Raw genomic sequence first — 12,430 nt, 5'->3', positions numbered from 1 at the left:
ATAATCCCTCTCTCTCTCTCTCTCTCTCTCTCTCTCTCTCTCTGCTTCGCACAGAGAGACTTACAGAGAGAGGGATTTACAGAGAGATTAGAAAACATAACATATGCTGAATTTTAATCATAAATCAGTAAATTAACAAAGAACTCCCTGATTTTCAGCATTCTCGCCTGTCAGAATGCCGAATTTTATCAAAAAAAAACAGCAGAGAACATTAATTTTCACCTGCACGCACATGAGAAGAAAAACGATTAATTAAATCACCAATTCATCAAAAATTGCATGAAACAGATATTATCCGACTTAAATCGGTCTGTAGGTGTGCACACAGTCCTTTGTGCAGCCAAGCTGGCTCTGATACCATGAAACGAACGAAGAGGGAGGATCTCCCGGCCACACGGACCGCCTACAGATACGCGTCGGACGAACCACCCGACCATAGCCACCATCCGGTAGCTCCCCCGTGCTGGGGCCAACGTCCGAGGACATAGGCGTGCACCTGTAAGACCGAGCGTCCCATACCACCCGGCCTTACCTCCTCGAGGTGACCTCGCGCACTCCTAGCCTCGCGGGCTAACCACTGGCACTCTGTCAGTGGGCGTCGATAACTGTAAATGAGGCCTTGGCCTCCCTTTTATAATAATGGCCACACTGGCCGGGTTCACACTACGTCCGCCCGGACACTAGACACCCATCCCGACGGCATTTGGGCTAGATCCCCTCTTCTGTGAGCGGGACATAACAATGAGGCTTGCTTAGCGATGGTTGCCGATGCAAACGCTAGGGCAAGGGTCTGATGAAGAAAACGCTAGCATGAGAGGGATCTCTGCTTGGAGGGAAAGTCCACCAAGGGGTCTTGCTGAGAAGTTGCTTGCTGAGCTTGAATCCTGTTGCCTCTTTAGTGCTAGTCTAGGTTTGCTTATATACAAACTTACTCAATTTGCCCTTTTCCAACAAAAGTCACTTAAAAATAATGAGTGAAAAATGTCAAAAATAGGAAAAATAGGCTAAATGCATTGGAAAATTCCCCTGAAGGATTCTGATGGATTCTAATGGGAATGCTTATGATCATGCTGTGTGCAACCAGAGCATATGCATCTACACTAAGTTACTGGGCATGCACGGTCTACGAATAGACTCACAAAAGTGCCAGATCGCTTCTAATCTAGACTGACTGGACTGACTGAACCTTGATCATGCTATAGCTTGTCCGCGGACACATAGGGTTGGATGTGTCACGTGACACCCCTCCTTTTCAAAGTGAGGTACTGGTACCGAACTGTATGGCGTCGAGGGAGATCACCAATAGCATCCGGAATCCTGGAAGGGACTCTTCGCCGGCCCACTCGGATGTGTGGGTCGTGTGATACTTGAACTTCATAAAGGTCTGCAACGCTTGCTTCTTTGGGCCGCGCCAAAAGCAACACAGTCTGCTGTGGCTCCTTCGATGCTTCAACTTCGGCTAGAGTCATGCTTCTTTCTTCTTCAAGAATATCCATGGCTAAATCCTCTTGAAACCATTTCCAACACAAAACCATGAACATACCTATTGCATGTACAGTGAGTGGAAAAAATCTTGTCTTCCTCAAAGACTGTGCATGCAATGTAGATGAACAAAGATACGGAGTGTCAAACCGTTCACCACATACATGCAAACAATGAGATCGAATCTTGTCTTTCTGATCCATATCAATCAACTGTGGCAATTCACAACGAAAATGCCCATGCTTGGTGCTCATACTTTCATGTGCTCTTTCTACGACTGTGTCGTGCCAAGGAAGAGACATTGAATGTGACTCCCTTGAACGCATACCTTTCAGCTTTTCATGAACAATCCGCATACATTTGTGCTCATTCATTAGTGAAAAGTGCTCAACGTACAATATGTCATGCCTAGTAAAAGGGATCACATAAAGACGCTGACTAAAATATAGGAAACGATGACGAATGACACACTCGTACAATGCGTGCTGACTAATCATGCGAACACATAATACTTCCTGTGAGGGTTCTTTGGACCTAGGCTCAAGAGCCAAGATCGGTTCTTCCTGAGGGGGTTCTTTGAACCTAGACTCGAGAGCCAAGATCGATCCTTCGTGAGTGATCGAATGTGCAACGAGATTAGCTTCGCTAGAAAAAGCATCAACTAACTCATCATCCTTGTGAACAATCACATCATCTTCATGCAAATCATCATGCTTGTGAGAAATCACATCTTGATCATTATGCAAATCATCATGCTCGTGAGAAATCACATTTTGATCATGCAAATCATCATGCTTCTAGGTGTCACAAATCATCATCATGCTTCTCAGAATCATGCAAATCCTATGTGTCATACTTTGGAGAAGAAGAGACTGAGAGAGTCTCCTTTCCCCAAATCTCTTGCATTTGTGCTTGAACTTGAGAAAAGAGTCGCCAGAACTCTTTGTTGTGTCGATCGCTCTGTTCTTGTCTTGCTTTGGCTTCTTTTCTTTCTGCTTCTCTTTCTGCTCTTCTTTCTGCATGTCTACGTCCATTTCTGCCATTCTTTCTACATGTCTTGCTTCGCACTCTAACTTTCTTTTCATAAACATCTTGTTCAACTCCTCCATAGGAGTTAGTGCAATCCTTGACGTAGATGGGGAAGGGTCAAAAAAACCTCCTGGGGGGGGAAAATTCTTCTTCGCCTCTCTCATGCTCATCACCTCCAAGCGAAGTATCCATTCCGCTTCGAGTGATGACCATTCTGAAGTCGTGGGTTCTTGTGGTCTTGGGTTCTTAAGTTCACGAGGAACTTGGGTTCTTGTGGGTCTTGAGTTCTTGGGTTCTTGAGGGTCTTGAGGTTCTTGAGGTTTTCGACACGATTAGGAATCGACACGCCCAAGCGAACTTGGGTTCATGCGACTGCAACAAGCAAAAGAATTCTTGTGATTCTTGTGGTTCTTTCCTTGAGTGATACAGAACATTGCCAAAGCTCTGATACCAATGTTAGGCACAGCGGAATGAATGTTTGCGCTTTGCTCAAGATGAGTGCTCCGAACTGTGCTCAAGGTTCCTTTTGTTCTTATGGAAGGTAGAGCCGTCCGTTCTTAATGAGAGAGTGCAATGATTACAAACAAAGTGAATGGACATTGTGCGTGCAAGTGCATGAGACTCAGAGATAGAGAGAGAAGAGAATACGACACCAAAGATGTTGTAAAACCCTCCTCCGAAGGCCCCACTCTCGTCGGCGAGAGTGGTCTACTTATGATTGCACTATCTGATACAAATGGTATGCATGAGACTGATGCAAGTCTAGGCTATGTCGGCGATGATGACGGTGACGACGAGACCGACCTAAGGGCTGAAATCTGCAATCTTTCTACTGCTGTCTAAAAACGCTATGGGTTAAAATCTGCTACAAGTCCAAAAACGCTGATTTTGGGTGCTATTTCTATGGGTCTTTGTCGCTGAAAATCTGCAGGTTTAGGGCTGAAAACTGAGGTTCTTAAAGGCTGAATACTGCTGGTCTTTCCGGGCTGAATCTACTACTCTTTAGGGCTGAATTTGCAAGCTCTTCATGGCTGAAAAACGCTGCTCATACCTGCTGAAAACCTGATGTCGATGATGGCTTTTACTAACGCTAGGGCTGAGTTATTCCGGGGGTGAAGATCTGATGCAAAAACGCCAGGATGGGACTTGCTTGGCGATGGTTGCTGATGCAAACGCTAGGGCAAGGATCTGATGAAGAAAACGCTAGCATGGGGGGGATCTTTGCTTGGAGGGAAAGTCCACCAAGGGGTCTTGCTGAGAAGTTGCCTGCTAAGCTTGGCTCTTGTTGCCTCTTCTGCCATTTAGTGCTAGTCTAGGTTTGCTTATATACAAACTTACTCAATTTGCCCTACCTACTTTCCAACAAAAGTCACTTAAAAATAATAAGTGAAAAATGTCAAAAATATGAAAAATAGGCTAAATGCACTGGAAAATTCCCTTGAAGGATTCTGATGGGAATGCTTATGATCATGTTGTGTGCAACCAGAGGATATGCATCTACACTAAGTGACTGGGCATGCACGGTCTACGAATAGACTCACAAAAGTGCCAGATCACTTCTAATCTAGACTGACTAGACTGACTAAACCCTGATCATGCTATAGCTTGTCCACGGACACATAGGGTTGGATGTGTCACGTGACACTTGTCACTTTCTAAGACAGACATGCCACATCATCATTTTGTGACACCAGAGATCACAACAGCAAGGGAGAAGGGAAAGATTGTCTTCTACAGAGATGGTCGAGTGGTGATTGTAGAGCGATAGCTCTGCATAACTGTGTGAGACCATGGGACCATATTGAAGATGGCAACCTAGAATTGTAATGGATGATATAGGCTGGATGTGGGCGCCTTTGAGGATAGCTTTTGGGACAGGGACATTATATTCTTCTCACAGACTCATCAGGACCCTGGTCAAATGATGCCACATGTGACGCGATATAGATGGGAGACAACTTGCCGGACTGACACGAGATCTGAGCATGGGAGCAGAGGATCGGGGAGAGCAACAGTATCATTGAGAGAGGAGCTATAGCCACTTCTACATATTGTACGAAGAGCTAATCATGCTAGATACATGTGGGTGAGACTAAGGGCCGACCCATGCCGATTTTTATACATTGTCATATGCTACTTTCCCCCTAGTGCATCAATCTATGTTGGGCGTAGAGACAAGTCACCTTTCTCTATCCTAGACAATGACATATGGGAGTTTTCCAAGGATAGTGACATCCTCCTCCTAGAGGACTTCAATGCCCGGACGGGCAATGCTCAGACAGTCTTCTATGACACTTCAAAGGAGATGCTTAGAGAGCTAGATGTAGGAGATTTAGGGCTTGATAATTCACAGGACAGAGAGCAGACCGAGTATGGGAGACATCTCACGGAGATGGTGACTACACATGGTCTCGCAATACTTAATGACCTACAGCATTTTCCTAGAGCGACCGATTTCACATGCTTTCGACACAGACATGGGGTCAGCACAATGGACTGTGTCATGGCACAACCGAGCTTCATCCCTTGCATTCAGGATTTCAAAATAGGACCCCGACCAGTGGGTGTAGCAGTGGATTATGCTCTCTTGACACTGTCTTCTTTCAATACAGTACAACCCAGGTGTCAAAAGGGAGGACACATACCCGCTATACATTTACACCAGAGACTGACTCTGTTTATACAGAGGAGATCTATGGTCGTTCATGTACAACAGTGAAGCCAGGACTCTTAGAGGAGAAGATCGCCACTTTACTGACCCACACACTAAGCCTGATCAAAGATGCCGTTCTCGGACGATGCCTCAGAACGATTGGTATGACGAGGAGCATAGCTTCAAAGGGATCTTCTCCTAGGGGTCATCAATCACAAACAATCTCGGATAGCCTTCAGGCACCTTCTGCAACGGAAGAAGCGACCATTCCTAGCTCAGATGGAGCAAGACTTATACCAACTGTTCTTGGGTGGAGACTCAGGAGAGGCATGGCGTTTCTTTCATGAGCACTCCCCTCCCCCGATGATTACTTCTCCTTACATGTGGGATCAGTATGCAACATCCTTATATACGGTCCCTGGATCAGTATGCAACATCCTTATATACGGTCCCTGGACAGACACCCCTTCCAGATCCTCCTGAGCCATGCCCATCTACGAGTACCTTCTTTACCATTGAGATGGTAAAGGCCATTGACAAGATGAGAACCAAGAGGACATATTAGCATGATAGTCCTGTAGCAGAGCACTTTATGCATGCTAGAGATATGCTGGTAGGGGTTCTTGTAGTTTTATTCCATCGTGTCATGTGTAAGGGACGGGCACCACGTGCTAGTAGAAAAGAACAGACTGAACAGACTTTTAGCACTTCAATAACAACTAAACTGATAGAGAGAGAGAGCACACGCAACACGGAGTGGCGGAATTCCACCCCAGAGAGTATTGGCCCCAAACCATTGGCACCCCTTTCAGTATTTCTTTATATTGCATCAACACAGTACAAGCCGGTACTCCACGCTCTGCACCTTCTCACTGAAGCGTACTCGAGAATGAGCCCATGGCCTCATATTTAAAGGCCCTAGGCCCAAAAGTAGTTTACATGAAAAGCCTTTAAACTCAAAAGCATCTGGTCCAAAAGCAATGCCCAAAAGCTGCTAACATAAATCACGGAAATCCGTATAATTGCCACGTCAGCAACGCAAATCGCGAAAATCCGTACGGGCTGCCATGTCAGCATGTCAACGCAAAATTAGGGTTTTCCGTACAACTGCCACGTCATCGGCTGATGCGCAAGCTTTTGTGTGTGCGTGTGGGTGGTTCCTGCTTTATTTTAATTCCTTTATGTCTCTTGGGCCCCATCGACCCGCGTCCCATAAGTTGGTAGGACTTCATCTTCTCTTGTTGCTTGTTCTTCTTAGGGTTTAGGCCCCTCGGCCGCGATCTGAAGATTGGCTCTGCTCTTCGGGGACTTGACACGTGAGCGATTTGTGACAGAGGGTCTACCTGAGACTTGGAGACTGTCTACTATTGTGCCTATCCTCAAGGCAGGTAATCCTACGGAGCCTGGAAACTACCGTACTATTATGATTGGACACACATTGGCACGGTTGTATGCATCTATCCTTGAGCAACAGCTGAGCGGATGGGCAAAGAGTGAGGGAGTGGGACAGGCCGGTTTTGGGAGAGGCTTCTCTACTCTTGACCATATTCTGACACTCACAGCCATCATTGAGGAGGGTAGGGCGCATGGGCTTTGTGGATTTTCGCAAAGTATTTGACATGGTTCCTATCGATGCACAGACTACAAGAGATGGGAGTGCCCATTGAGTTGAGTTGAAGAATCATGGCTCTATATAGATCAGTGGTGGGACATGTACGCACTCCAGAGTGGATATCTGATTTAGTTCACTCCACTATTTAGTATTGGAGTGAAACAAGGCTGTCCATTGTCTCCTACTCTATTTGGTATGTATATAGATGAGGTTTCTAATTACATTGACAGAGAGGGTGACAGAGGTGCCCTGCTATGTTGATGATATTGTGTTGATCTCTGACTCGTCAGAGGGTATGCAGCGACATTTGGATGCCGCCCACGGGCTACCACATGCCAGCCCCCACAACTCCCATCACAGATAGTTCGAGGAGATCCGGGCCTGAGCACATCAAGCTACTGAGGAGAGATGAGCCTAGATGATAACTCACCCAGCTGTGTTCATTAGGGCAGCCCTTGCTCCCGAACCTCCCATGTACTACATTCTACATCCCCCCATTAGCACAGGATGAAGCTAGCTAGATTGATGCATTTGCATGGTTGTACTACCCCGAGCATATAGACATGCACATATCCCTAGTACTAGAGCTCCACCCATCCCGATAGATCTCATCATCCACCAGAAGTCCTTTTCTTCTATTCTATACCAATCTGCACTAGTTTGTCTTTTCCGATAGACAGAGGACATACACACATGTACACTTGATTCATAGGCCGACTTCGTCCTCACATAGACGTTAAAAAGCGCTCTCTCTCTCTCTCTCTCTCTCTCTCTCTCTCTCTCTCTCTCTCTCTCTCTCTCTCTCTCTCTCTCTCTCTCTCTCTCATAGACGTACTAGAGATGCACAAACTTAGGGAGAGCTTGCTGAGGACATCAAGGGAGAGACAGTCTCAAAGACAGATCACAAATTTCTTTACACCAGCCAGGGGAGAGCCAGAGGAGCAGTCATCACAGCAGATCTCAGAGCCCACCCACACTAGAGGTACGTTGATTGATTGAGCCATTGAGCTAGGCAGATCCAGACGCCCTCGACCTCGAGGGATCTTCCACCATCGACGAAGGCTGCAGCAGAAGATCCAGATCACTCTAGCTCGACATGCAAGACGCCCAATCACAATACTGACCATGGAGGATGTTGATGAGATTCGACAGCGACTGATGAGAGATTTCATTTGAACCCACCACCCCCCCTCCCTCTATCTCGTTTCAGTTCCGGATCAGCTTCAGATTCATTTCCTTAGTGTTTTTAGTGTTTAGTTCTTGGTTCTTTGTACTTTCCGTACTCGACATGGTATCAGATTCACCAATTGTAACTTTTTGGTCTCATAGGTCATTTTGGCCTTTCGAAGACATTAATATAACATTTCATTTCATTTCATTTCATGTCATCTCTCTCTCTCTCTCTCTCTCTCTCTCTCTCTCTCTCTCTCTCTCTCTCTCTCTCTCTCTCTCTCTCTCTCTCTCTCTCTCTCTCTCTCTCTCTCTCTCTCTCTCTCTCTCTCTCTCTGTGTGTGTGTGTGTGTGTGTGTGTGTGTGTGTGTGTGTGCGCGCGCGCGCGCGTGTATGCCAAGAAATCACAAACCTGCAAACCACTAAGGAGCCGTTCCAGACGCACTGATGCAACTGGCTCTGTCAAGTCAGGATTAAACACTTGACCAGGATAGAAGAGGGTGCCATCGCCTGGTGGAAGGCCACGACGGAAACGCACCTTTTTTTTTTTTGCAAAGGTAATACATATTTGTGAGATTCAATCCAAACAACATATCTCAAATTCTCCAAGCAATGACTACTACCTCTGCCCCTGGCGATAATGCTCTCTCATAACAGTTCGCACCCCAGTAAAGAAACCCAGTTCCTCCCTCTTTCCACACCCGCCACATTACGGCTCGATGTTGGGTTCCCCTCATTCCCAGATGCCAATTCGGATGCGGGTCTGTTGGTCCCATGCAGACATATGTCCACCATTCCTGCAAGTCATTTAAAATTTCAGGTAAGTAAAAATTCATTGTGCTACAGTGCAAAATGGTGTGCTAAAGCAGAGCTCAACAAAAGTAAATAATTCTCCCATTTATGCTGAAAAACTCCTCGACCTGAAGTGAAATTATTATTACAGACAATCGTAGACGTACAATAGTTCGATGAAAAGGACCACTACCTCTTTCACAAGAAAGCTATGACAAACTAGACTAACTATGGCAGCCCCTGTGTTTAGGATGCACAGACTCTACATGCTATGCTATACATGTGTTTTTCTGTGCATCCTCAACCTCAATGAGCATTTCATCTCTGTGGAGTTGTCTCAAAAACTTGATGTCATACATTTCCCACATGTGTTGACAGGATTTGCCATAAAAAGAAACAACAGAAACAGATAAACTTTCCCTTGAGCACAACCAGTAACACAATTCTTCAGCAACTTCAAGCCACCAGCGGAGCAATCTGCAGCAAAACAAGTTGGAATGCGTCTGCTAGCATTACTACTTAAAATGCTATGCATGTAGACAGTTAACATAAATCTGCAGCTCCAGCTCAAGCCGCTATTAACCACCAATATAAGCTTGTCAAGAAAGCATACAACATTCCTCTCACATTTGCTGAGCTTCCTTGATGTACCTCATTGCTCTCTGGTTGCAGCTCAGATGTTATGTCTTTCACCAAATCCTCCCGACTGCCCAACACCCATTCACTGTGGCAAAATGAAGAGCTCATTAGCCAAAAACAAGTGGCTGTTAGCTTCAAATGTATAAAAACTCAGAATAATGACATGCTAGTCTTGTTCCCAAATTCATGTTCCCTTTTACTTTCCAAAAAAACCTCTCATACAAACATTGGTGCCACTGATTCTAACGTCAATAATCAGACACACTCTCCTTGAAACTGTCATTGTCCTCCTGCACAAGACGCCAGAGGGACGAAGTTCACCTCTCAGAAGTAGTAAATAGGCACCCCTGACGTATTTCTTTATTTCTACAACTGCTCTGTGAGCCCACTTGCAAACAGGATAAAAGGGCACGCTGGCCCAGTTAAAAAGTAACTGCTCGAAATAACTCACTGATAAAAAGCAGCTTGCTGATTTTGTCCCACGCAAGGAAATCCCAAAAAAGCATATGCTTTCCCTTGCTGCCTACACACCCGCCACGTCAGCACTAAACAAAGCTGCCACATCATCATCAGCCATACAGGCTGCTATGCAACCATCCATACAGTCAGCCACGGAACCATTCTTATGGACTACCACATTATCTCCTTCCAGTCACTGGGGCACCCAGCACTGCCATGTCTTATCACTTTTGTGGACACGAGGGAAAAGGGGGAAGGGGGGGGGGGGGGGTGGTTTCATCTCAAGTAGTAAGAGCTGAGAAATCCATGACGGCACGCGACAATGGCAAACTCCCAAGGAGCATGGCTGCGTTTGACAGACGTCACAAGCACTCGCTGTACCCTAACGGGAGAGGGTGCCACAGACTCAGCATCAAAGACACTTTCGAAACACCCTCTTACTCTGTAAGGTGCAGCAGAATTGAAATGGTAAAGATCTAGGTTTTCCACTTCCACAATCCTTTACTTCTTTTCCTTGCATTAGCTCGCATAAAGCAGGGCTGAAAACGCAGATCTCAATGACGACGATGACCGGCAGCAATGGAGCACTCAATGCTGGTAAGGGAATGGCCAAGGGGAGGCTCAATGGGTACAGAACCGCATCTTGGAGAAGCTAGCGTTAGCAGATCTCGCACAGCTTGGTGACGGCATGGGCTGAAAACTGAAAACGCTGGCTGATCTACTCAACTCAAGCTAGCGCTAGACAGTACACTGCAAACGCTAGGGCTGAGGGCTACTTAAAGGAAACGCTGGCTGAATTTGCACAAAACGCTGAGGTTGCTCTGCTCCTTGCTAGCGCCAGCTAATCTCACATATCTTGCTAGGCTGAGGGTTCCCTTTATGGGGCTGATTTTGAGTTATAAACTCCCTTAGGCTTAGGTAGGGCAAAACCTCTGTGTCAAGTTCTTGAAAATAAATTCATAAAAATGATTTATTGATAAGTTTGATGGGAGCTCAATATCTGGGTGAAACTATCGCACATCTACCACCCGGGAATCCGATCGACGCGGGGAATGGCTCGTTGGATTCCTCTAACCTAAAACTATATGCCCATCATGCCGGATGCCCACCGTAGCGTAACAACACCTATCAAAACGTGTGTACAAACCATTTATGCAAGAGGGTTCCAAAACTCGAAAACCTAAGCTAATGGACTCGTCCGAACATGCAGGTCCTACAAACAAGCTCACAAAATTGCGAGTACTATCCTCCTAGGATTCTAAACACTCCTATCTAGGAAGAAGGGGAAAACTGGCTCTTGAGGTCAATGAAGCATGTCCCCATGGCACATAGAGCCAAGTGCACGTGACATCCCCTCCTGCTTAAGATGAGGTATTGATATCTAACTCGCCCCATAGGATAATCTAAGATGAAGTTCCCTCTAGATGATGTCCTCCACGGAGACTTCTGAGAGAGAGGCTCCCTGGGTGATGTGGAAATGTCCAAAACACAACAATAACCTTTGTTACCCCAACTCGAATGGGGTGAGCCAAACTGCAAACCAGAGCAACGTGTTTAGCAATCGTATCTACTCGAATTATTAAAAATCCATCAAGAACGGACAACCTTGATGTGTCATATGATGGGTGACATTAAGCATCACGAAGGGGTTGTACCGTTAGTTCGGTAGGAAAGACTGGGAAACGGATACTCTTGATGCGTCACGTGATGGGTGACGGAAGCATTGGAAAGGGAATATTTCGTTGGTCTGGCAGGAAACCCGAACTGGAAAAGAAATACGCGTAAAGACGCAGACACAAGAATAAAGATGGGTTCTGAGAAGCTTTTTCTAAAAGCGGAATATTTGTAAGTGTTTACCACGAAAAGCAGGCGCTTTCCCGCGAGGAATCTGTGTTTGCATTGCATCTGTGCCTAAGAACTGCACTCGAGGAAGCCTGGAATGTGATTGCATAGCATCAATTTTCAGCTCACTCAGTTTTATTGAGTTTTGACAAGGTTCACTTTTTATAAAAAAAAAGTGACCGATCGCCTACTTAATAAGTGGGCAGCCCACTTAAAAATAAAAGAAGCCTTTTAAAACACCAACGTTGGTTGCTTACGGTTGAATGGAAAAAGGTCATGCGATCTCTCTTCTTTGCACCAAAAACAGCCGGTAAGTCCCCCCTATCAGCTGCGCTACCTAGCTGGCCCTATTCCCGCCGGCTCCGCACCAGCTGTTCCTGACGCTCTTTTTCGCATTTATAACCAATTTCTGCTTCCACGATGCCTAAAAAACCTGCGACAGGTGGTATCTGAGTTCTGCTTCCTTCTTAAAGAAGACGATGATGTCGTCAAAGAAAGTGCCCACAGAGCATGGGTACTCTCTGAAAATCCTATCCATCATGCGGTTAAATGTAGTCGGAGAATTCGTAAGGCCCAATGGCGTCACCAAATAATCATACAAACCAAAAGACGTCCTCAAAGCTCTCTTGTAGACGTCTCCAAGATATCTGATGATAACCACTACATCAATTCGGCAAGTAGAACCCTGAAGTCTGTCGTGTATATCATTGATCCTCATAATGGGGAATTTGTTTTGGTTTATTATTTCTTCA

The 12,430-nt window shown here is 45.8% G+C and overlaps 1 protein-coding gene across 2 annotated transcripts in view; it reads right to left on the bottom strand.

Moving 5' to 3' along the window:
* LOC147441244 (alpha-1,6-mannosyl-glycoprotein 2-beta-N-acetylglucosaminyltransferase) overlaps positions 1 to 12,430 on the bottom strand; it is a 76,100-nt gene that overhangs the window by 30,424 nt on the left and 33,246 nt on the right. For both annotated transcript variants that reach the window (XM_086482930.1, XM_086482931.1), the window contains exons 12-14: positions 9,390 to 9,462; positions 8,570 to 8,743; positions 8,359 to 8,484 (exon numbers count right to left, since the gene is read on the bottom strand). In XM_086482930.1, coding sequence (XP_086339056.1) covers positions 8,359 to 8,484; positions 8,570 to 8,743; positions 9,390 to 9,462 — 373 coding nt within the window. The remainder of the gene's footprint in view (positions 1 to 8,358; positions 8,485 to 8,569; positions 8,744 to 9,389; positions 9,463 to 12,430) is intronic.

The sequence above is a fragment of the Adiantum capillus-veneris genome, chromosome 15, assembly GCF_014529385.1.
Source record: "Adiantum capillus-veneris isolate H3 chromosome 15, ASM1452938v2, whole genome shotgun sequence".
In the NCBI taxonomy this organism is placed as follows: Eukaryota; Viridiplantae; Streptophyta; class Polypodiopsida; order Polypodiales; family Pteridaceae; genus Adiantum; species Adiantum capillus-veneris.
This window is presented reverse-complemented; position numbering and strand designations above follow the sequence as displayed.